At 48.0% G+C, this 25499-nt stretch overlaps 2 protein-coding genes across 7 annotated transcripts in view; one reads left to right on the forward strand and one right to left on the reverse strand.

Moving 5' to 3' along the window:
- SLC31A2 (solute carrier family 31 member 2) overlaps positions 1 to 13045 on the forward strand; it is a 14672-nt gene extending 1627 nt beyond the window's left edge. For 2 of the 4 annotated variants that reach the window (XM_040481997.1, XM_040481998.1), the window contains 3 exons: positions 2511 to 2577; positions 5102 to 5291; positions 8065 to 9045. In XM_040481997.1, coding sequence (XP_040337931.1) covers positions 2511 to 2577; positions 5102 to 5291; positions 8065 to 8239 — 432 coding nt within the window. In that variant the 3' untranslated portion in view covers positions 8240 to 9045. Of the gene's footprint in view, positions 1 to 2510; positions 2578 to 5101; positions 5292 to 6309; positions 7724 to 8064; positions 9046 to 12821 lie in introns of those variants that run through there. The other 2 variants (XR_005792641.1, XM_040481999.1) reach the window with 2 other exon arrangements.
- Positions 9881 to 25499, reverse strand: part of FKBP15 (FKBP prolyl isomerase family member 15) — a 55406-nt gene continuing 39787 nt past the window's right edge. For 2 of the 3 annotated variants that reach the window (XM_040481996.1, XM_040481994.1), the window contains exons 20-28: positions 21412 to 21583; positions 18978 to 19114; positions 17120 to 17275; positions 16413 to 16565; positions 15315 to 15437; positions 14613 to 14720; positions 13658 to 14328; positions 12730 to 12826; positions 9881 to 10506 (exon numbers count right to left, since the gene is read on the reverse strand). In XM_040481996.1, the coding sequence (XP_040337930.1) occupies positions 10429 to 10506; positions 12730 to 12826; positions 13658 to 14328; positions 14613 to 14720; positions 15315 to 15437; positions 16413 to 16565; positions 17120 to 17275; positions 18978 to 19114; positions 21412 to 21583 (1695 nt within the window). In that variant the 3' untranslated portion in view covers positions 9881 to 10428. The remainder of the gene's footprint in view (positions 10507 to 12729; positions 12827 to 13657; positions 14329 to 14612; positions 14721 to 15314; positions 15438 to 16412; positions 16566 to 17119; positions 17276 to 18977; positions 19115 to 21411; positions 21584 to 25499) is intronic. The other variant, XM_040481995.1, reaches the window with a different exon arrangement.

Below are 25499 nucleotides of genomic sequence, written 5' to 3' on the forward strand. Positions count from 1 at the left end.
CCCCCTGCTTCAGATGTCCAAGCCATCTGTCTTCCTGGCTGGGTTAGGTACCTCCCCAGGGGGCTTAATCCCCAGCACCCCCAGGAAGCATCCTCTGTGCCTCCCTTGCACTGAACTACATACACCTGTTGTAATGATCTCTTCCCTTCCCTCTCCCCTGATGGATGGTTGGTTCTGTGAGGGCCAAGGACTTGTCTCGTTTGTCTCCGTATCTCCAGCATCTGCATCCCTAGCAAAACGAAAATCATTGTTTGTCAGCTGAATTACATTTATTGCTTTGTGGGTGTTCAAGTCCACAGCAAAAGTTGTTTGAGGCTCCTGAGAGCGCTGGCCCAGGCCCAAGGATGATAGAAGGAAGCCAGTTAGGGAACTTCTCTGATTAACTAGCCGTTGGGGACATTCCAGTCATGCCAACCGCTTTATTAAGTGAACCCAGAGAGGGGGCATATGGTGCAATACCCCCTCTGCTCCCAACGCAGAGATGGTGCCCAAGGCTTCTGTTGAAGCTGAATGAGCGTAACTCCAGTGTAAATGGAGTCTCACAGGACGATTGGTACTTGTTTGCTTTCATATGTCCATCTTTTGTGAACATTTTGTCAAGTCAACGTATATGCTTTTTGAAATCTTAAGGGATGTCTGGCTGGTAGGATTGAAAATGATTTATACTTTCTTTTTGGTACTGTTTCAGCTTTTTACATTAAGCAGGTACCCCTTTCCCATTAGGGGGATAAAAAGCTATTTTATCTCAGAATTCTTCAACATGATTTTTATATGATTCCTAGGTTTCCCTTTTCCTCTTATGTGGTCTTGGGCAAATCCCTTCCCCTGCTGGGACTCATTTTCCCCATCTGGGAATGAGATGGAGGTAGAGAGGGGCCAAGTGGGACCAGATCAGTGTTTTTCACACTGAGTTTCTGCAGAGCTCGGACCCCTCTCCCCTCCTCACTCAGAACCCCGGGTTTTATATGGTGGAGTTACAAGGAAGATTTTATTTGCCAGTGATCCCTGGCAAAACACACACACACACACACACACACATACACACACACACACACACACACACAGAACAAAACAGAGTTGAGAGCCAGGGGACTAAAAAAAACCCTTTGAGAGAAAAAAAAAGTGATGCCCAGCATGGTGACTATAGTTAATACTACTGTATTGTATATTTAAGAGTTGCTGAGAGAGTAGATCTTAAAAATTCTCATCACAAAAAGAAAATTTGTAACTGAGCAGTAATGGATGTTAAGCTAGTCTTACTAGCTGATCATTTCACAATATATACAAATAGTGAATCATGTTGTACACCTGAAACTAATATAGAGTTACATGTTAATTATATCACAATAAAAGAAACTCTCTAAGGACACTCTAGCTCTGACATTTGGAGATTCTAATACTTGCCTTAGAAGGCAAAGCTTCTGTCATCTGATCCCACTCAGCTAGGGTCCCCTTAGCTGGCAGAGCCCTGATGGTATTTGCAGAGTCGCTGCTGTGGACTGAGGTCCTACTTACCCGGTGATGAGAGAGGACCTTCCTTTCCCTGAGACGGTGGACTAATATTGATCCCTCCGGCTTTAATGTTGCCAAACACAGTCATTAAGCCTGGTGTGGGTATTGAGAATCGCCACCTGGCTCCCTTCTTGTCCTCCTTTCTTGGTGATCGAGGGGAGCATAGCATCCTGGAATCCTGGCTTGGCATCCAACTAGACCTGGCTTAGAATCTCCGCTCTGCCAACTTCCTAGCCTTGGCACCTTCAGCAGATTACTTAACTCCTCTGAGGCTAGTTTCCCCAAGTTTCCTTTCCATGAGATGGGCCTAATTGTCCCTGTCACACACAGGGCTGTTGTGAACTGAGATTATGTATAAAGAACCCTTGATGCCCCCGCCGACACAGGATGGGCAAGGCACTCTTTGAGAAGGGCACTCAGATGGCGGCTGCGTGGTCTGTGCTTCTGCCTTCCTTTTTTCTGCGAGGTGGAGAGCTCATCGAGGGCAGAGATGTTAACCTTTGTCCAGAATGCTGGGCACAGAATGGGGTCACCAAATGTTTAATGTAAAATGAGCAGACGGATGTGGAGCACAGAGTGGAGATGGCAGCATTGGCCCCTCCAGGATACACATGGCTGGAACAGAATGGCTAGGGCCCAGGGTAAGAGAGGCAGCCATTCCACAGTCCGGTGCTTCCCCACTGGGTTTGGAGGGCACAGAGGGGACATCTCAGCGTGAGCTGACAACACCGACCTGTGTGGTAGTCCCCACACCTCACTTCCACCCGGAGCAGGACCAGCTCCATGATAGCTCTGCTGTGCACCTGCTGTGGGGCCTTGGGTGCGTCCCTGCCCGGCCTGGCCTCAAGTTGGTCCTGGGGACAGCTAATGTCCCTTCCTGCACTTAAGACCAGTGACCTCGCTCCTCTGGGCCTTTAGGGGAGGCTGCTGGAGAGCATTAGGGGCCATGACTTCCACTGCCCTAAGCCCCCTGTAATGCAGATTCCCTTCTCTTTCAGATGCATTTCATTTTCTCCAATGAGGTGGTGCTTCTGTTTGATTTTTGGAATGTCCACAGTCCTGCAGGTAAGAATTGAGAAGCCCAGGCTTGTAGCTTGGAAAGCCTGGTAGCTCTAGGCAGTGGACAGCCTGGGTTCTCTTTACGCTCTGTGGACGTTTAAGTGGGCTCAAATGTAAGGGCCTAACTCCTCTTACATTACAATTGAGCAGGAACTTTGCATTTATAATTCCATTTGCAAGAACTGCTTTTCAGATCCCAAAAGGCACCGTTATCTCACTGTCACAAAGGCCCAGAGAGAGGCCAAGGATACAGCTTTTGCCTCTACTACAAGAGAAGGAACTGAAGCCCAGAGAGGGAAAGAGACTCATCCAGGGTCACACAGCGAGTAAACCTCAGAGCCAGAAGTAGATCGAGGTGTCTTGTCTCCTAGCACCTCCTTCATAGCATGCCCAGCGTCAGTTCAGAAACCCAGAGCAGCCGCTACTGGTTGGGCTTTAGACGAGACACCAGTTTACAAGAGAAGGATAGGGCTTTGACTTGAAAAGGCAGAGCTGGGCCCGAATTCATGATGGAGTTCTGGTTCAGCTTCAATAACTGCATTTTAAAAGTAGAATGAAAGTGGCCCACATGCCCATCCTTGCAGGCGTCGATCAAATAAATCATGATCATGCCTTCAGCAGGTTACCATGCCGGGGATCCCAGTCTGTAGTACCCCTTCTCAAGGCTCTGAGTCGACTGTGCTCTGCCGGGCTGTCCCCCTCAAAGCCTCTCAGGCAGGTGCAGTCAGACAGTGGCTGGGACTGGAGTCCTCCTGAAGACCTCCTCATGTTCCAGTCGACCGCTCACTGCTGGCTGTCAGCGAGGACCTCAGCGGAGGTTGTTGGCCGAAGCCCTCCGTGTGGCGTCTCCTATGGCCCCCCGGTTTCCTGTGGCAGGGCAGCTGGGTTGCAAGGAGCGAGTGTGTCAAGAGAACGAGGTGGAAGTGCATGGGATTTTTAAGACCCAGCCTTGGAAGTCACAGAGCCTCACTTCCACCTATATTGGGTGAGGAAGTCACAAAGGTCTTCTCAGCCTAAAGGGTGGGGGGCATGGACCCCACCACTTGATGGCAGGATGCTGACATTGTAAGCAGAGCACGTTGGCAGGGATAGGGTGAGGTGGCCGTCTTTGGAAAATAGACTCTATCACAGACACTATGAAACCCCAGAAATAAGGCAGATCTGTGTGAACTAAGGGGAACCTCTGTACAAGGTGTACTTGGATGGCGACGTCAGATGCAGAAGAATATGCACAGACAGGATGCTGTCGTTCAGACAAAGGCTTATATTGACAGCGAGGATCCCTGGAAAGCTATGGAGGAAAACGCTCCAGGGAGACGACTGGGGTTTTAGGGACTGGGCTGGGAGGAAGACTAACCTTTCACTGTATACCCTTTTGCACCAGTTGAATTTGTACCATATGCATGTAATTACATGTAATTTTATATTTTAAATAACCTGCATCTTTTGTAGATGATTTCCTCCTGGGAGCCCAATAAAATAACTATACCTGGACCATTTAGTATCCCTCCTCTTGTCTTGTAAAACCAAAGTAGCAATTAGCAGCTAATTTTACACAGCAGCCCTAGTAAGTACTTAATGTTTTCCGTAAAATAACTTACTGGTTCCCCCCCCCCCACTATGATGCAAGCAGGAAACACAGTAGAAACTTTGGGAAGTTAGGTGAGAAGAAAATAAAACTCTCTTATATCCTGGGGTGCCTGGGTGGCTCAGTCGGTTGAGTGTCTGACTCTTGATTTCGGCTCAGGTCATGATCCCAGGGTCATGAGATCGAGCCCCATGTCGGGCTCTGCACTGATCATGGAGCCTGCTTGGGGTTCTCTCTCCCCCACTCCCTTTGCCCCTCCCCCGCTCATTCTCTCTAAAATAAATCTCTTATATCCTAATTTGCTAAGATGATTATGACTCCTTTGCTGAATCTCCCTTCTTCCAGACTTTTCTATGTACATACTCATAAACGGAACCTCACTGTACATGCTCTTCCCTTAACAAGAAGTCATGACAGGGGACGCCTGGATGGCTCAGCCTGTTGAGTGTCTGACTCGTGATTTTGGCTCAGGCGGTGATCTTGAGGTCGTGAGATAGAGTCCCACATTGTGCTCTGTGCTGGGCGCGGAGCCTGCTTGGGATTCGCTCTCTGCCCCTCCCCTGCTTGTGCCTTCTCTCAAAAAAAGAAAAAAAACAGCAGTCTTGACAGAGACTTGTGACCCCTGCAGGGGGAGCAGCTGGGGGCGGTGGCATGTGTCTTCTTCACCCTAGGACCCTACCTTTCCCAGAGGGCTTCTCTTCCTGACCTCAAAGCCATACCCCGATAGGCCAACCCTTCCAAGAAAGAGCTGGAGAGGGAAAGAGACAGTGAAGTTCTGAGCCCACGGCAGGGGGAGAAGATGCGAGAGAGGTGGATGGGATGGATTCAGAGGGAATGGGTGGAGGTGGTCTCCTGCCACCTACCCCAGGCCCCAGGGGAAGCTGCCAGAAGGCGACCACGGCTTGCCCGGCCCGGTCTCTGCAACTCGGCTTCGTTTGACAGGCATGGCCCTTTCCGTGCTGGTGGTCCTGTTCCTGGCCGTGTTGTACGAAAGCATCAAGGTTGGCAAAGCCAAGCTGCTCCACCAGGCTGTAGTGAGTGTGTCCGTCCTCTCCAGCCAGCAGCTCACTGAGGAGACAGACCAGGATTCTTCAGCCTCAGACTCAGCCCCGGTCAGCAGAGCCCGCCTCAGGTAACAGGCACAGTGTGCGGGGAACGGCAGAGTACTACTCACAGTCACCCTGAGAGAGAGGCTGGGCCCACAGGGCATTAGCCCCACTTCACACATCGAGAAAGCACATCGAGGCCCAAGGAACAAAACTTGCCGAAGTGCTTACCGTAAGTAGTGAGGACACCTGATGCCCAGGCCAGAGCTGTGAACAGCCACTTGGGAGGCTCAGACCTTCAGAATTCTGTGCAGGCCTCTGCCTAGCAATACGGGTGTCCACCCGGCCCCCCTCCAAATCTCAGCAGTTTCTTAGGTCACTAAGGTTTCCAAACCCAGGATGGAATCTGCAGCCGTCCCTACACAAGTAGTAAGAATTGCTGTCAGTGGTGGATCTATCTGGGTCAGGGAGCCCCCTCCTCCCTCCTCCCCCTCCTCCCCATCCCGGTCTGATAAGGCAGTCCCGTAGGGTCCCAGTTCTGCCCTCTCTCCAGCTCCAGCCGTGCGTCAGGAGTCTGCCTGCTCCTTACACGGGCGTCTCTACTATACACACCCACCCTGCAAGGGAGGCGTTCTTATTCCTGTTTCCCTGATGAGGAAATTTCAGTTCAGAGAGGTTAAGTTATTTGTGTTAAGTGACAGAGCCAGGAGCTGATCTGCCACCAAAGCCCATGTTCTTTCCATTGTAGTATTGCCTCCCACAGTAGATTCAGAAGGAAAAAAAAATCTGCTTTACTGATTGATGAGTTTGTATTATCCTTTATCAGACATGACAGAATACATGTCTCATTTTCCCTTTTGCCTAGGATGCCAGGAAGCTCAGAGCTAAATGTAGTAAAGAAGCGATTATCCAAGGCTCCTTGTACAAGGCCCTGTCCCGTCAGTGGTTTCTCATAGAGCTCTTTGAAAAGAAATCTCTTCTGGGTGAAGCATACAAATTACAAATAAGCTGGTCCTGTAACTCAGCTGCTCTTTCTACTTCCTGACACCAGCTCCTAGCTTCCAGCTCATTACCAACATTAACATGGCTCTCCTTTTCATCTAGGTGGTTTTTCTGTCACTTTGGCCAGTCGCTAATCCATGTCGTTCAGGTGGTCATAGGCTACTTCATGATGCTGGCTGTCATGTCCTACAACACCTGGATTTTCTTCGGCGTGATCCTTGGCTCTGCTGTAGGATACTACCTAGCCTACCCACTTCTCAGCATGGTTTAGCTGGTGAGGGCTCTGCGGGCACAGAGGGCTAGAGAGAGCTGGGGCCCCCTCTTCCAGACATTGAAATTCCAGCCCCATGTCTCCCGTTTCTTCTGATGGCGGTTCCTCTCCTCGCTCCCAGCTCTTGGAGACTTTCGGCTGAAGCCGGCACTTGCTGCCTGGAGTTCGGAGGCCACCGCAGCTACCTCTGTCCTCAGCCATCATGCACAGGGCCCGGGCACGGTCATTTTGTGCCTTAGTAAGGCTTCTGTGGCCCGAGGGAGAGTGGAGAGACCAGAACCTGGGGACAAGGTTGCTGAGCCCATGAGGACTTATTTCTGTGACTCAAAAATTAAGAATTTCCAAAGATCTTCAAGACAGGGAGATGGGTTCTGGGTGACGAAGGTCATGGAAGCTGTATACCTTCTGCTCTCGTGATTTGTGCCTTATGTAGAGGAGCATCTTCCACTGGCCTCCTGACCTCTTCTGTCTGAGGGATAGAGACCACACTGGCTCCTTTTTCTCACCTTTCTGCCTTTGGGACATATAAAGTTTGTCCCCTGCTGTGGATCATGAGAACAAACTAAGATTTTTCATTTTCCCCACTGAACCCCTGGTTGGCAATTTTGCACATTAATACAAGACAAAATTTTTAATGAAATGACTTGTTATTCATGATGGACAGCAACTTCTGCTGGGAACTGTTTCTCTTTCTTGTGGGGAGAATGAGTGACAGCAGATTAAAGGCAGAGGAGCTGGACTTATCCTCTGGGTAGGGAGCTTCTCCCATCAGACAGCACTGTCTGCAGGAGGAAGACAGTCTAAGGGCTTGAGGTGTCTGGGGCACTTTCCATGGCTCCAATGCCTCCTTCTTTTAGCTGAACGGATCCTTCTTTTAGCTGAACGGAGAACTGCACTGAATATTCAATACTTAACGTTCTCTATTTATTACTTCCTGCTCAGCCATAATCATCTGGTGGGGAAACATGATTTCATTCACTTGAAATACTGGGTAAGCCACGGGGGTTGCTGACCGAAGACGCGATAAGCAATCAAACCAAAGCATTACATTTGTAGACTTAGATGGAACTCACCAGATAGTTCACGTTACAGAAAAAGGAAATAAGAGACCCAGGGAGGGAAAATCACTGCTGTATACTGTAATGTCTGCGTTCAAGTACCTCACGGGCTAGATGAAAGACGGTCTTAAGCTTTGGGGATTAAAAAAGAAATGTACATTTTAATAAATATATATAATTTAAACAACGTGTGACCATTCTTGTGTTTCTCCTCACTGAGACAGCAAGCACACGCCGCCCCCCCCCCCCCCCCCCCCCCCTTATAACTCAGCAGGAGCTGAGACTGAGTCTGTGCACCTGCTATGAAGACAACTCTGTGCTCAGGGAAGCCAGCCCTGAAACGCCACGCCCTCAGGCAGACACCCCACAACCTTAGCCGAGCCGACAGTCATTCTTATGCTCACACACCAAATACTGACTGGGGGCTGTGCCGTGAGAAAAACAACGCTTTGTCACACAGACTGCAAAGCACCTTCTCTCCCTAGGCCAGAAGCAAAAATACATCAAACCCCCCTCTTTAATTTACAGTGACAACAGCAACAGAAAGTATGTGCCACCTTCAGTATTGACCAGCGCAACCTCCACGCCTCAGCAGGAAACTGGAAGGCTGTTCTGTGTCATGACGGATGGAAGGTTTCCAGTGTCCAGTGCGGTCTCGCTGATGCAGCCTCAACGTATCCAGTTATCCGTGCTGAGCGGCTAAGGCTCCCTCCCCTGGGCACTGCTGAGATGAGCACTTCCATGGGTGACCGGCAACCTCTTTGGTTTGATACAGCCTCTAAAGGTGTGTGGGGCCCGAACAGCACAGAGGGCTTTTAGAAAATCTATGCTCTAGAGAAGCTAGGTAGACTAAGCATGTGGACATTCTTCAGGGCCAAGTCACAAAAGGTAGCACCTTCACTAACCTGAATTTTTAAAAATTTAACAGACACCTAGCTTTGTACGTGCCAGTGTCCTAAGCACTTTACAGTATTAACTAATTTAACCTTCACAACAAGGTAGGAAATCTGTCCGTCTTAGAAAAGAGGAAGCTGAGCACTGTGAGTGGCAGAGCTAGGAGGCAGGGCCAGGCAGCCTGGCCCGAATCCGCTCATCTGCACAGATGAGGGGGAGGCTAAGAGAGTAACTGGCTAGGACCACATGATGCCCAGTGGCACGAGGCTGACTGTATGTAGACTGTGGGGACTGAAAAGTCCGTGCTGTGTATTTTACCACAACAGTCCAGAGATTCTGTTCCAGGAGATCTGGGATGGGGCCCAGGGGCCTGTATTTCTTAGAAGCACCACTGCCCTCTTCCCTCAACGCAGTGATGGTCGCCACCATGGTGGACCAGAGTCCAGGCTCTAGAATAGGCTGGCCAGGATCTGAATTCTCGTCCTCTTGCTTCATAGCTATGTGACCTTGGACAAATTAATTTACCTCGAAGCCTCAGTCTCTATAAAATGGGGTAACAGTGTCTTCTGCAAGGGCCATGGAGATGAGACAGTCTGTATAAAGCACTCAACAACAGAGCTGAGTCAGTGGTAGTTCTGTTGCCCAGCCCCACTTATGGCGGACAAGCTCACAAAAGATCTGTCTTCACAAAGGATGGTGTCAGGCCATGGGAATTCAGGAGCCTATCTTACAAACATTTTAAAACAGGGAACGTTTTTGTTAAAATTATTCTTTTTGAAGACTGGTTGCATGGTCTTTAGAAGTAGTAAAATGACCACATATATTGTCTCACTACTCTTCTTGGCATTTGCCCTGGCCCTGAGTCCACAGGGAAAGGAAGCTGCTCTCAGAAGAATCAGGGATGCCTGGGTGGCTCAGTTGGTTAAGCATCTGATTCTTAAGTTTGGCTCAGGTCATGATGTCAGTCGTGAGATCGAGCCCCACACCGGGCTCTGCACTGAGTGTAGAGGCTACTTGGGATTCTTTCTCCCTCTCTCTCCACCCCGCCTTCCCTCCCCCTCTCAAAATAAATAAACTTAAAAAGGGGGGGGGGGGAGGAGAATCAGTCCCTCAGGTGCCATGATGAATGATAATGCAGCGTTTGGACCCTCCCACCTTCTGTCCACGGCTTCCGAGGGTGCAAGACTGAGTGTGCCAGATCAAGCGAACGAAATGACGGGTTCTCAGATAACCACGATGCCCCAAGCCTTCAACGGCTGGGACGAAAGGGGACAGCAGAGTGGGGACATTCCTTGAAAGCCTGAGTTCCGAGGTACCCAGGGAATATGTCATAATGCTTTTGTGCATGTTAACCAACCCAGGTCTGTTACAACTCTTACCCTGACATTCCCAGAGAGGAGCACGGCCTGCCTTAGCACCAAATTCGATTTCTCCCCAAGAGCTTGTGTCAAGTTCCATTGCAGACATTTATTTGAGTTTTGTTAATTTCAAATATTCATTGACCTCTTGTATCAGACTTAAGGCAGAGAAAAGATACATGTCCCAGGACTGCAGGCAAGGCTGTTAACCGAACCGGGGTTTAGACAGTGTAATCCACCCTGGGTTCCACCAGGGAGACCTCACCCAAGGCGACAGGTTCTGTTGCTGGTGCACGGTTGAGCATCGGGAGGCAGATCAGTCTGAGTTAGTGAAGAGACTAAAAAGCTCATAAGAGGACAGGACTCTTGTAGGTGACTGGCTGGAGGCTACCCACCAGCCTTTCCTCCCAACGGGACACTGAGGCAGGACCCCAACGTTGTGAAGACAGGCTCACGCTCCTCTCGGACCAGCCGGGGGGGGGGGTGCTCAGAAGCTGGGGAACTCGGATATCTGCACCGCTGTCCTCAGAACGCTCACCTTCACCTCCCCCTGTGGCTCGTCTAGACCCAGGGCTGGCTGTGCAAAATCGCGCTTAGGGAAGGGGCGGTAGAGAAACCTTTGCACCGGTTTCCTGGGGCTTCATCCCAGCCAGTCAATGTCATCATCATCGTCATCATCTCCAAAAAGGGGTGTCGGGGGCGGGCGTCCCTTCAAGCTCTGCCAAAACAGGAAAGAGTAGTCAGTCCTCACTTGTCCCTGCACCAGACGGCCTTCCCGCCTGTGTGAGGGGAAGTGAACTGACACCCGTTCCCGGCTCCAGGTTGGAAAGGAGGGTGTTGGTTACGGTTTTACTGAAAGGACTAACCCCGAGGCCATCAAACCTGGGCTTCCAGATAAAGCTGAGACAAGCAGGCAGAGAAGGGAGGCAATCTTCCAACACAGACACAAGAAGACCAACTTTGTTTGGCTAATTTGGTCATTTATTTGTGAAACACATGTATTGACTTGACAGGTTTCTTCTCATGCAGTGACTTACACATTTCGTGTGGGAAAAGCAGGGTCGATAGGGGAGAGATGGGAGCAGGAGGAAGAAAGAGAGAAGCAGAGCAGCCCTAAGGGGAGAGAGAAGATGCAGGAAGGTGAAGGGAGGCTGGAAAGAATACAGCTCTATCTGAAAAAACATTGCTGTGGCCCATGGTGGCCTGTCTGGTTCTAGATGTGACCCCGCCATTTGAGAGAGAGTTGAGTTCAGCGGCCTGGCCACATTACCAAGTGGAGAAGCCAAGAGATGAAGAAAGCCCAGGAGCACAGGGCCACGGCCCCTGCATCCGTGATCTCACTGGCCCTTCCCTCGCTTCCTCCACCCGGGTAGTAGGAAAAGGGGGATTAACGGGCTCTGGAGGAAGTTCCCTACTTTTCATGACTTGAGCTCCTGGCCTTTTCTTCTGGCTTGGTGGGGACCAGGTCCCATGGGGGAGGCAGGGATTGATGCTGGAGAAAGGCACGCACAGACCACCCCCTACTAAGATACTTTCTGCTCTGAGCTACCCTGGCCCAGGGTCAGTCTTCACAGGGCCGGCCAAACAGAAGGCAGCATGATGTGGTCAGGGGTGCCTGGGCTGATCCCATCTCCACCACCAACTAACAGACCTTGTGCCTCTCTCTGGGCATCAACTAGGTGATCTCTACGCTCTGACAGTAGTGAATAAAAATGTGGCTCACTGCTTCTGTTCTATTCCGGCTCTCCATTTACCAGCGTGATAACCCTGAGCATGTTATTTAAACTTGCTGAGCCTCAGTCCTCTTTCCTATAGAACAGGATAAAAGTGCCTACCTCACTGGATTAGTAGCGGATTCAATGAGAATGTCTGTGAGGTTTTCAGAGTACCCCGGAAATAGGAATTAACTTCATAGTATTCATAGTAATACCAATAATATACTGCTAATTAAACACTCCAACTATATTTAGGGCAGCCACTTGGGATACTCAATTGGTTTTTCGTTCTTATTTTTAAGTGCAGAATTCATATGCAGAATTCCTGAATGGAAATGTAATTGTTGAAGGCTAACAGGAGGAAATGGTGCGTGTCCCGCAGGGGCACAGGCAGGAGGGAAAGGTTTTGGTCGATGCAAGCCAGCTCCTTGCTCTGCCACACCCCTTGGTTCTGGCCAAAGGCAAAGCCCACTCTGGCTGACATGTGAGGGGAGAAAATGTGCCCCCAGTCACCGCACGTTTCTGTCCTTGGGACAGTCTGAGCCTAAGGCTGGTGTGTGTTCTCCATCCACGCCTCCTCTAGTGACATTCCCATCAGAGCAGCTGAATGTCCTAGTGACAGCCTGGCGTTGCAGAGTGGGGACAGGCTGCACGGGCAAGCTGCTTCCGGCCGCCACCCTGGAGCTCTGTAGAGCTCTGTGGTGACAAAACAAGACAGCAGCTTGGAAAGCAGGCTGGGGAAGCAGAAAGGCTCAGAAACAGGTGCCCAGTTCAGGAGGAGCCCAGCTCTGCCACTAATTCCCTCTGTGGCTTTAGGTAAACCACCTTTTGGAGCCTCAGTTTCTCTATGAATAAGGATGCAAGACAAGACCTTCCAAGTCCCTTCAGATTGTATAATGCACATGGTCTCTGAGCAGACCTGAGGGAACCTGAGGCTGTAGCGTTTTAAGGCAGGACTGAGCAGCGCAACTTCCTTCACTGACAGCAGAAACCATTCCCACATGGACGGAGATCGTGATCCTTTTTCAGGAGTAAAGTGGTATCTGCCCATCCCCCCTCTGCTTACAGAGCTGCCCCCTCCCAGCCCCAAGCCTGCTCCCACAGGGCGCTGCACACAGAGCCCAGGGCGTGGGCCACCCACAGACTCCGGTCCTCTTCTCAGGGCCAGCGGGGAAGGGCCCCCAGGTAGTGGCGGGAGGACTCGGCAGTGTCTGGGATTTCCTTACCACCTCATCTTCATCCTCCTCGTCAGGCTGTGCTTTGGGCCTTGAAACTTTCAGAGTTGCCCCTTTAAACAGTTCATCTTCTTCATCCCCAGAGAGACTGAAGGAAAAATCAAGAAAATCAAGTCACAGAAATGTTGCTGTTCCTGTTCCAGCCCACGGCGCCCACACGAGGAAAGAATTCAACAGCTGTGATGACCACCCAGGAACTCCTCCCGCCTCCATGCTAGCCTCTGGCACTCCTGACTCCCTTCATAACCTACAGCCAGCGTGATCTTTTAAAACGAATATATCAGGCCGTGTCACTTTTTTGCTTAAATCCCTTTAGTAGCTCTTCATGGTACTTAAAGTCCAAACTTCTAAGAGTGATACAAAATCTCACATGACTCGGTCCCTACTTTATTCTCCAATCTCAGGTTAACACCACTCTCCTACTTACCGTGCCTTCTTTAGTTCCTTGTGTCATGTCCCTTTCTAGCACAGGGCCCTTGCACGTGCGGTTCCTGCTTTCTGCAGTCTCTTCCTCCCACTCCTGGCATTGAAGGCTCCTTTCCATTCTTTAGGTCCCAGTTTAAAAATTGCATTCTCAGAATCCTTCCCTAACCTCTCTATCTAAAGTAGAATAATTCCCCCTTTATTCTCTATTATAATAATAGAAAATTTCTTTTTTTAAGCACTTATCATACTTTTATAATACATAAATATTTGTGTCTTCCCCACTAGACTATAAGCTCCTTAACTCAAGAACCAAATCTGCCTTGCCTACCACCCTATCACAGTGCCAACCACAGAGCCTCTCACATTACATGACTGAATGAATAAGTGAATCAGACAGTCCACCTCTGAGGATGCGTTATCAGCCCTAGAAAAGCCAGCGGCAACCTCCACATGCAGCCGCCTTGTTCTGGAAACTCTGCTGAGGCAGACATACCTGGTGTGCTGAGAACAGTGGTTGGGTCCGCCTGCTGCTCCAACAGCTGGAGAACCCGCCTCTGTGCCCCCTGGCTCCCTATAGGGAACAGCGGAGCTAGTGACATCCTCGTCTTTCTTGAGCTCTGGAGGCTGAGGCTCTTCTCCTGGACTTTCGGACCCCGAGGCTAGTGGGTCCCCCTTCAAGAGGTGTGAAGTCAGGGACAGTCTCGCAGTGCTTTCTGGCTCCTCAACACAGGGATTTTCCAATGCGCTGGCAAGTGTCTCCTCGCACTCAGAGTCCACAAGTACAGGGCCCGGAGGCATAGGGGGAACGGAAGTCGGAGGCCCCAGAGCTCTCTGGGAGGGGCCACAAGTCAGTTCAGGTGAGAGGGACCCCTCTTCTATCTCTGAGAGCGCCTCTGCTTCTGAGGGCTCCCCTTCCCTTCCCTGCACCTCTTCCTGGGGAGTGGAGAGGACCCGAGGAGGTGGGGGGACAGCCTCCTGGACTGCCTGCTCCGGTGACAGTGAGGGGGACCCCTGCATCTCCCCGCTCAGGGGCGCTGGAGGCGGTCCAGCACTGCCTGAGACTGAAGGTTGCCGAGGCCGCTCTTCTTTCTCCTCCTCCTCTTCTTCACTGCTGCTCTGTCCCTTGTCTTGCTCGTGTTGGTTTAACAGCTGAAGAGTCACCATCTGTTCAAAAGTCAAGGAGGAGGGGATGACCGCTAAGAGGAAAACAGCAGGCATTCCTATCACTTCCGTCCCTGGTCCCTGTTTACACAACTACTCATGCAGCTCAAATGACTTTGCCTCTTCCTCTCACAGGAGGCTGCCCTTATGCATCCAGATAAAAGTCACTCCAATTATCCTAATTACTGATGAACAGTCTGGAATACCTTTGAAATTTATGATCCCTTGGAAGGTACTTAAGCAACAAGATACCCGCTTCAGTGAAAACAATCAACAGCCGGCCACACCTTGATGGTGTTCATGATGGTCCCCAGAACGGCCCTGCCATTGTAAGATTCCTCCAGCTCGAACTCTCCCCGCAAGGACTGGAACACCTGGTTCATGATCTTCTTGACCTGTGTGAAGACGTGAGGAGAGCGAAACAAAACTTGTATGCTGCCAGAATGGAGTGATCAAGGGACGCATGTCAGCTCTAGAGAGGCGTTGGAGGGCTGAAATGAGCCTCCTGGAACCAATCCGACAACACAGCTGGTCACGAACTGAGACGCCGAAGGCTGTCACTGTGGAGAACGATGTTAAATAAGGAACCGTGTTGGATGGAAGGGCTACCAGGGACAGGCGAGCTGTGGCACGTGTGCCCACAACTGCTTAAATAGCATTTATTGCGGCTTCTTCCCACCATGGCCACCACTGGAGCTGCCGTGGGCTATGAGGATTAGTGGTACCAGATGCTGGGCACGCTCCTCACTCTTGTGCATTAGAGGCACTTCCCTTAATCTGTCAAAACCTCAGGATAGGGCCCTCTGGGCTTTGCCACCAAAGTGACGGGGCTCCAAGGGGTTAATTTTTACTTAAGTCAAACAAGTGGTCTATCACTAAAGGCAGAAAATAAAGCTATCAACACAACACATTGGCCACATTCTTTCTGAATACCTGCTACGCTCATCAATCCCCTGATACGACCTGGGCTGCTTCTTCGAAATACTCACCTTCTCTGAGGGGTCAGTGGCAGCAGCTGCAACCCCAGACATGTGGGACTTGTTCTCCAGGTCTTTGGTGTGCTGTTCATTTTGCTCTGTCAGGGCTGTGACCTGGGCCTGGAGGGCTAGACACTGCAAAACAACCAGACCGTGGCCATGGCCTCGGGAGCCTGCACTGCCAGATCTGAGTCAGGACACCCAGGAGGACCAGAACCATCCTAAGCATCAGTGTTAACCTCAGGAAGGTCTGCTGGTGTCCATACGCCCTGCCCACCCCAGGCCTGCTGACTCAGGGCATTCTGTTTCCTCATCACTCAGCCTCAACTCACAATTTCGTCTCTGCTTCCCCAGTAAGGCCACTCGCACTGTTCTAACCAGGTCAAGAGCATGATGAGAAAAGGGGGGATGTAAGTCCAGGGACACAGACATATAAACACCAGTCATTAGAAGCAGCCTATTCATCTGCAAGACTGCCTTCATCACCTGAAAATCCAAGATTTTCAACTAGATACTGTAAGGGTGGACAGTGACCTCCAGACGTGGGGACTTTCATACCAAGACCCTAAAGCATCTTCTAGCTCTGTCATTTTCATGCCAATGAGTCTACCATACCCACGCCCCATCCCATCTGTGTGCTTCCGCCCAGGGTGTTCTGCCGCCTTCTTCACCTTCCCGAGGCCACTTGTCCTTCTTGGCTCTGCTCCCTTAGGCACTTCCTCTTCTGCGCCTCACAGCACTCAGTGCTGATCTGTGTCTCTCTGTCTCCCTTTCTTGACTGTGAGATTCTCGAGGGCAGAGTTCTTTGTAAGCCCTTTCCCTAACGGTATCTGGAGTCCAACTGGCAGTCAATAAAGATTTGCGTCATAAATGACCAAAAATGGAATTAAACACCTTCCAGAACACTAGCGCTGCCTTTTCTCTCTCGAGGTCACAGACCTGTCATCCCAAATCAGTAAGACTACTGACAGACCGGAGAATTGAGCAAGTGTGGTTTGGTTTTGTTTTTCGAGCTGGTAACATCTTTTAGGTTCAAAAGAATTTACGAGACTCCACGTGTTCACCTCACATTAACTGTGCTAAGCTGTCTGGCCCAGGAGAAACACCTACCTTTTCCTGAAGGCGGAGCAGCTCCTGCTGGCTGGCATCTCTCTGCGCACACACTTCCTGGTACTGCAGCAGGTGTTCATCCTTGGCAGAGGCCAACAGGTGTTCACATTTTGCTTCCCACTGGGTCTGCAGCTCAGCCTGTACGAGAGACAACTGCCAAGAGAATGGAATGACCGCATCCCGGGCGAGAGCCGTCACAGCCAGGGAAGCCCATTTTTCATCAGGCAAAAAGAATAAGCTAACGGCCCAGACTTCATAGGAACACAACCATTCGAAAGACCTTGATTACTTTCAAAGTAAATGTACTTTGTAAACGTAGGGACGCAGATGTCATTGGCTGACGGGAGTTTAAAAACTACTCCGACCAGATAGAGGTGTGACTGCCCAGCAAGGTTGCGAGAGGACAGGACCGTGACGTGATCATACTTTTCAGAATCTGGGCCCTAAACCTTACAGGTTCAGAAGAAACAGTTTTGTCAAAGTTCCCAGAGGTGACCAAACTGAGGGCACCAATTCACTCAACAGACGCACAAATATGAATTTACGAACTTACAAGGAGAAAGGTCTCTGTCAAATGGACTAGAGACCCAGGTGTGCCCTGCCACTCTCCCGGGCTTCCCTGCCTGATTTACCCAAGTGAATCCCTTTTTTCCAAGGACGATCATGTACCTGAAGGCCTATTTCCAAGTGCGTCAGTTTCCCGTTACCTGCTCTGCAGCTGCTTGGTCTGTGGACACCCGAGCCTTTTTCAAGAGCTGCCGAAGTTTGTCCAGTTCCTCCTGGTAGGACTTACGGATTTCATCTATCTCCTCCTCGGCCCGACAGCGCTCTTGAGCAGACTTCTTTTTCCTTTCAGAGAGGTTCTTAGGAATAAGAGAACCATTGTCAGCTCTAGCTGTTTGACCGAGGATCAATGCAGAAGGTGGTGATATTGGTGGTAGCTTTGGACCCTGCTGGGTCCTTCTGGAAACAATTCAACGTTAAATTTAATTTTCCTTCTTTATTTAACATTCTCAGCTACTGGACGAGAAAAATTGTGACAAGAAGAAAGGAAAACAAGAATGGTTTTATCTACAATTCTATTAAGAGATGGTAAATATCTTAACAGTGTAAGAGCATAGGGAAGTGGACACTTTCATACCTGCTAGCAGGAAAATAAATAGGTATTCTCTCTTTGGATGGCAATTTAGCAGTCCTGTGAAAGGAATTTCAAAATATACACACCCAGGAATCTCACAAATTACCATTTATCTTAAGGAAGCAATAAATCATGCCCACAAAAACTGTGTTACAAGGGTGGTCACTGTAGTGGTATCTGTAACAATGAAAAACTAAAACAGCCCCCCCAAAAATCAGAAGGAATTAGGTTAAAAAAAAACAAACTGATAAATGATAAAATCAGAAGAAACTGAAAATGAAAACCAAGATTTATCCCCTAAAAAGGAACCAGGCCACAAAGCCCTTACTAAAGAGTTTCATAGAAATGTCAGAAAGTTTGTTCTTTTCATATTTAAACTGTTCCAGAACAGAGGAAAAAACCAGGAATGTTCCCATTTTGTTCAATGGGGCTAGTTTAGGCTGACCTTAAAATTTTAACACAACAAAAGATACTACAAATACTAAATAATATTTGTAACATCTGAGTGACAAAGGATGAACACCCTCAGTAATGTTTATAAATCAAACTAATATTACAACAGGAAAAGAGAGCAAAGGCCATTAAAAAGAAAATTTACAGAAGAAATACAAATAGGTATTAAATATATGAAAGCTTTACTACTAACAAAAATACATGTTAAAACAAGACAGCATACTGCACCTATCAGACTATGAATATTAGAAAAATTGACATAAGCCGAGGTGGAAAGAATATAGAGAAACGGGCTTCCACAGTGCTGGAAATGTAAGCCAGCATACCCTTCTTTGAAAATAATCTGGCAATGTGCATTTTAAAACTTTAGATGTGTAGCATTTCCTGTGATCTAGCAATTCTAAGTCAAGCAATCAAGGTTATGGAAATGCTCAAATAAATTCACAAAAAATAACTATATAATACAAGGATGTCTACAGCAGCAATGCCTGAAATTGTGAAAAAACAGAAATATAAATATCCATCAACAGATGAATAAATTATGGTATAACCTCACAGTAGACTAGACTACTATGCTGTAGTTAAAAGGAATGAGAAAGTTCTCATTCTTAGTAGTACAATGTCCAGGATGTTAAAAAAAAAAAAAAAAAAAGCATTAAGCATGATTATCTTATCGTAACAAAATGATCCGTGTACATATATGTATGTGTAAGTGCAGGTGTACATATGTTTTAGACACACAGAAAACAACCTGCACAGATAATCATGCGTTGTTTACAGTTGTTATCTCTAACGCTTGAGATTGGAGAGGAAAACAAGATAAATTTTACTTTTGATTTTATACTTCTGTCTTATTTGTATTTGTTACAAAGAACACATGCTACTGTTAATATTTAAAGGAAAATAAAAATGTTTATTAAAAGCTGATCCTGGCCACCTGGGTCCAACAGAGAAACTTTAGTTGTAGAACTCACCTTTTCCAGAGATTCCTTCTCAGCTCGAAGATCTGCCAGCTCCTCCTCCAGGGAGGTCACCTTGAGCTCCAGTTGTCTCCGGCTTTGCTTTTCACTTTTGAATTTGGACTGTGCTTGCTCAGAGGTTTCCTGGAGCTCTGGGATAAAACGACAAAGAGACTACTAGCCGCACAACCAGGGGCATCCCAGCCGCTCCTCCAAACCGCACCCCAAGGTCTCCCAATTCAACCACGTGAGCGCCTTCCTCTCACTCCCTTTGGCACCAACTCACTGACCAGCAAAAGGTGTATCAGGTCACGAACCAACTCCCTCACCGACCCATGCTCATTTCTCTGCGTGTGTGTCACCTTCTCCACACACAAAATTGAAAGGAAACATTTGAGTAGTCCGAAACCACTGGCGACATGTATCACTGCCACAATCCTCTTTCAGTCATTGGCTCCACACACTGAACTGATCTTTATTTAGCTTTAGTCCAGGCCCTGTCTCACCACCCGGTAAGATACTCCCAACCTTCTTGGTAGTTGGGACATTCTACCAAGAGTTTGCTTTTAAAGCATCAAACAGGGGGGTACCTGGGTGGCTCAGTCAATTAAGCGATCGATTTTGGCTCAGGTCATGATCTCACAGTTGATGGGTTTGAGACCCGTATCAGACTCTGTGCTGACCGCCCAGAGCCTGGAGCCTGCTTCCGTCTGGATTCTGTTGTCTCCCTCTCTCTCTGCCCCTCACCCACTTGCAGACTGCCTCTCTCTCTCTCTTTCAAAAATAAATAAACATTAAAAAAAAAAATCAAACAGGGGCGGCTGGGTGGCTCATTCAGTCTCTTGATTTCAGCTCAGGTCATGATCCTAGGGTCATGGATGGAGCCTTGTGTTGGGTTCTGTGCTAAGTGTGGAACCTGCTTAAGATTCTCTCTCTCTCTCTCTCTCTCTCTCTCTCTCTCTCTCTCTCTCTCCCCCTCCCTCCCTCCCTCTCTCTCTCTCCCCCCACCCTCCCGACCAGCTCACACTATCTCTCTCTTTAAAAAAAAATAATAAAACATAAAACATCAAATAAATGCTCAAATAAAGCTATTGTAATATTTCTTAAAAAGGTAACACCTCAAAGTTACATTTGTTGGGAAAACTTTTGAGACCCTTATGGCACTTTAGAAGTAACCATCGTAGGGCATCACCAAAGCAGAAAAGAAGACACATGTACAACATTCAAGTCTAAGACTGTCCCTCAGGTGCACCTGGGGGACACTCTAAAAGGGAAAGGGTGTATCTTCAAGGTATCACTCTAATGACTGACATCAGTGTTTTTAGCTCTTTTCAGGCAAGCAAACTTTGCTTCTTCCCAGTTCTGCTGCTGCTCCAGCTATGCCCCACCCCCGGTCCCATCTGTGCCTTCCCCATTTGTTCCTATACACCGAGGTGCATGAGTCAGGTGCATGAAGCACTCTGGGCTTCCCAAATCTTCTATTCAAGGCCCCGTGTCTTGAGCAGCACCTTTGTGCCAGGCATTGAACTAACACGAACTTGGAGAAAAGGACTTAGCGAAGATGAGCAAGACACCATCCTTGTCCTCCAGAGGCTTGTATTCTAGGAGGGAACACGGACATGTAAATCGTGCTGATCTAAGGCTAACTCTGATAATGTCAGAATAACGTACTTAGAGGTAAAGGATTTTAAAGGAAATCAAATGTTGTGGGAAAAAAACCAGGAAAGTTTCTGAAAGAATGAATTTTGGAGAATTAGAGGCAAACATTGGTGACAGCAGACACACCAAGTCCAGGGAACAGCATGGAGGAAAAACAAGACAAGAACCACAGGATGGGCTGAAGCTGCAGCAGGCTGGTTAGGATGTCCAGAGCCAAGATGAACTGAGCAACATAAGAGGAAGTAGGCCAAACTGGAGAGGCCTCGAGTGCCAGACTGAAGGGCTGGAATCCACCCTCTAACAAGAAGGCAACCGCCACAGGAAGCATTTCTTCCTTAAACTTCCAATGAGTCACGAGTTAGAGGAACCCATTAACTCAAAGGCACTGAAGGCAACACTGGCCCAAACAAAGTAGAAGAGTGGCGGCTGGTCCATCCAGATGGGTAGTCCATTCTTTAGTTGTCCTTTATGTCAAGCAATCGTGTAGGTTGATACAGGCCTACTTTCATTTTTGCCTCAGTCCCTCCCAAGCAGACTTCATGAGCGTCATGACAAATGGATGGGGAGGAAGGACACGGTTAAATTCCTTTTTATAATAATAACAATAATAATAATTATTGTTATTATTATTAGTATTTATTAAGTAAACTCTACCCCCAGCGTGAGGCTTGAACTCACGACCCTGAGATCAAGAGTCACGTGCTGTTCTGAATGAGCCACCTAAGTGCCCCACACTTTCATTCCTGAAGTTTAAACGGCAAACGTCGCAGCCCCTCCACCAAGGACGCACCTGAGAGCTCTGCCTGCAGTTTGACGAGCTGGCCCTTGAGGAGGTCTGTCTCCCTCAAGCTTTCTGTCAGCTGCATCTGCAGCTCCACTTCCTTCTTCTGGTGAGCGGTCACCTTCAGCTGCAGACGAGAGACTTGAGCGGTGGCTGCTGTTAACTCTTCCGTCACCTTGGCCTGAATAGTAACAAAGTATGACGCCACTTCAAACACAGCTGTCCCTTGCCTCCAAGTGAGGACCCAACCGCACACACTCTGCTGACTGAACTGGCAGGAAGGGAGCTAACCCTCAACATGCATTAAACCGAAATCAAGCCTTCAATATGCGTCTCTGGTCCACGAATTCCCTTGCGGAAATCCGCCCTTAGGAAGCATTCAGCGAAATTACAAAAATTTTGCTACGAGATCTTCACTGCCGATTGTTTCCAGTTGCAAAAGAATGGAAAAATAAAATGCTGGGAGATGGGCTTGATGAAGCAAACTGTGATACATCTATCCTGCATGCAACTATCAAGAATGGGGCTATGAGAGAAGACGTTGGGGACAGAGCCACAGCCTACTATTAAACGTTACCAATCTGATACGTGAGAAATGGTATTCCTGCCCGTTTTCTAACTTTCCTAGGATAAACAAGTATGGTTTTTTTTTTTTTTAATAAGAAAAGGATCTTTTAAAATTTAAACTGAACGCCTTCAACACCGTCAACTTGTGAGTTTGCAGCTTCTCCCTAGTGGTCCTGACCACTGGCAGTATTACGATGGAAAGCTCAGCCACATGAGAGCAACTGTGCTGGGGGTTCTTGGAAGAACAGAGCTAAAAAAAGAAGGAAACGTTTCAGTTTTTCTGAGGGCTGAACGTATTGCAAACGGTGCCCTGGATTGGCCTAAGAGAAGCTGCGTGTGCGTGCTCGAGTAACGTCCGGCGAAACTACAGTGATTACCCTGGAGAGCCCTCTGATGATAGTCTGTGCAGTACGCGTGATGATTAAGAGGACGGTCAACGGAACAGAATGGTAAACAAGTGACAAATACCACAGTCTCATCACCTGAACTGATGTGCTCCCATAAAAGTGAGGAGAAATGAGATGACAGGAAAGGCAGTGAACAGTTGCTTGGCTGGTGACCAGTCTTGATTTTGGACAGTGAAGTATTGATGTGGTTGGACCATCTCTCCTATACTATTACGCTGCTACTCCTGTTCCTCCTCCTGTACTATCTACTTGTGCATTTATAGTTGTTTACTTTCTTACTGTCACTTGTCCCTTCTTATGGTATTCACTGCACCCCTGCAGATTTAAGCTTTCCAAAGCCTTTACTGGTTTTCTAAGCTTATGTTTAAAAAAAAATTTTTTTTTTTAACATTTTATTTATTTTTGAGACAGGGAGAGACAAAGCATGAACAGGGGGAGGGTCAGGGAGAGGGAGACACAGAATCTGAAACAGGCTCCAGGCTCTGAGCTGGCAGCACAGAGCCCGACGCGGGGCTCAAACTCACAGACTGCGAAATCATGACCTGAGCCAAAGTCGGCCGCTTAACCGACTGAGCCACCCAGGCGCCCCTCTAGCTTACGTTTAAAACCTGATATTCTGGGGGCACGTGGGTGGCTCAGTTGGTTAAGCGTCTGACGTTGGCTCAGGTCATGATCTCACGGTTTGTGGGTTCGAGCCCCACATCAGGCTCTGTGGTGACAGCTCAGTTTCGGATTCTGTGTCTCCCTCTCTCTCTGCCCCTCCCCTGCTCATGCTCTGTCTCCCTCTCTCTCTCTTTCTCTCTCAAAAATAAATAAAACATTTTTAAAAGTTTAAAAAATAAAATGAAATAAAATAAAATGAAATGAAATAAAATAAAATAAAATAAAATAAAATAAAATCTGATATTCTGGCTCTCCTAAAAGGGGGGGAAATAAAGCAAATTAAAAGTGTATGTAAAATAAAAAGAAACAGGCTATGAATGAGTATTGAGAACCCCCTGACAAAGACTCTCTCCTTGACCAAACTTCAGTCAGACTCCTCTGAGCCCCTGACCTTGGCCTCCCATCCTGTCTGTGGCCTGCCCAGCCTAGTTTTAGCAAGAATCCTGCTATGTCCATTCAGAGACAACCCCTCTCCTTGATATCTGAACAAGTTCTTCATCCTCGACCTTTGGTATCTCAGTCCTTGGCCTGTCATTAGCAAGAATCCTACTAGGTCGGTTTAGCCAAGAATCCCCCTACCCATGATGTCTCCTCTGAGTCATTTTCTGGCACTGACCCTCACTCTGCTCCTTAGCTATAAATCCCCCATCTGTTCTTACTGTATTTGGAGGAGCCCAATCTTTCTCTCCTTCTGCAACAATGTTGAATAAAGTCTTCCTTACTATTTCAGTAAGTACCCAAATAGTTTTTTCTTCTAACAGTATGAGACCTTTGGAGTGAGCTCTAAGATACTTATTTCTGCTGTGTGGTAGCCTTAGGTTTTTACCTGTTAAACACAGAGGACAATGGTATCTAGAACGTCCAGAGAGAAGAGGGGTTTTCATCTGCCCCAAGTAGAAAAAAAGTTTTAGTCACTGTCCTGCCACATGTGGCCTAATGGGACCTGAGCTCACACAGCACCCACAGAGCATCATGTCTGTCTGTGGCTCGAGAGTTCACAGATATCAGAACGAGGGCCATTCACAAAGGACTCACAGCTAAGGCCACTGGAAGGACTGTACGTCCCTGGAGGGGAGGCAGTGGGATGGGTGGTCCCTCCCTCACCAAAGGTCACTCAAAAGTTCTTTTTAGCTCAGAGCCTTACCTAGAAAGGCCTGTTAGAAGCATGAAAAGCAATATTTTCACCCAAACACACATGTGTTTCACCCAAACACACGTGTGCACAGAGGAAACAGTGAAGGGATGAGTAATAGGAAAGGAAAGCAAAGGCAGGGAGAACCAAGAATTCAGAAAAACAAGTAAAAAAGAGCATTCAAGTTAGAGGCAGGAAAAGGTACCAAAGAAAAATGGCAATTTTCCTTTCCAAAAGGAAAAAGGACATAGCTGACTGGAAGTGAGGCCCTGGGCAAGTCTCTGACTCTCTCTGGGTCGCAGTTTGATCCTCTGTAAACCAAGTGACCTCCGACAGCTCTTGCATTAGTCCAGGGTTTTATGTGGAAATACTAACCCTGTCACAGAAAAAAATAAAAATAAAAAAAATAATAATGATTAATTCCATTTACCAAATATCCACTGAGCACTCAGCCAAAATTTTCTGAGCTGCGTTTGAAGGCAGAGAACTGTCTCCAGGGATTAAAGGACCTCAATTATCTCCCTTTAGGAGAATTTTCACAGGGACGACTGCTAAGTAAGAAAGAAGTGGAGCAAAAGAAAAGCGGGTAGAGTCGAGCCTTGAAAGTTTCCCTGGAAGAAAAGTGGCCAAGTGAGGCATGTGGTACTTGGTACCTGCCCACCAAGCCCTGTGATCTTTAGTCCAGGAGATGCTCTCCGATGTGTGGAAGCAGGGTGCCTAGAACCTGGTGGGTACTTAACATACTGCAGCTGCTACCACTGTTATTATTACTAATGTTTCTGCTCTTACAGACAGAACATCTACCAGTTACAGGCACTGGGCCAGACATTTCTGTTTATCAATACGAATCACGTGGGTGGATTAATAAGCTAACTCATGGGGTTGGCAAACCCTGACCCACGGGCCAAACTGGCCTGCTGCCTGTTTTTGTAAATAAAATTTTATTGGAACTCACACACACACCCCTACTGATACTCAGCATGAGAATCACATGGTGAAATTACTAAAAACAAATGTGCCCAGCTGCCACGTCCAGAAATTGCCGCAAAAGAAACCACTAACAAGAGCAGGGTCCTCAGCTGGCTGTGCATCAGAATCAAAAGGAGCTTTTTAAAAGTTCAGATTTGGCTTTCAGCTAGATATCCTGAATTAGAATCTCAAGATGAAGTTTAAGAAGATGTATTTTTTAATCAAGCATCTCAAGGGTTCTGAGGCAACCAGACTAACATTTGGGAACAACTGATCTAGAAGTTCTAGTAATCATTTTAGACCTGAATAACAGGTCTAACAGCTAGACCAAACATGTCTGGGTGTCCCTGCCAGGCCTA

Source organism: Herpailurus yagouaroundi, unplaced genomic scaffold (assembly GCF_014898765.1).
Source record: "Herpailurus yagouaroundi ecotype Mexico unplaced genomic scaffold, PumYag 160, whole genome shotgun sequence".
Classification (NCBI taxonomy): Eukaryota; Metazoa; Chordata; class Mammalia; order Carnivora; family Felidae; genus Herpailurus; species Herpailurus yagouaroundi.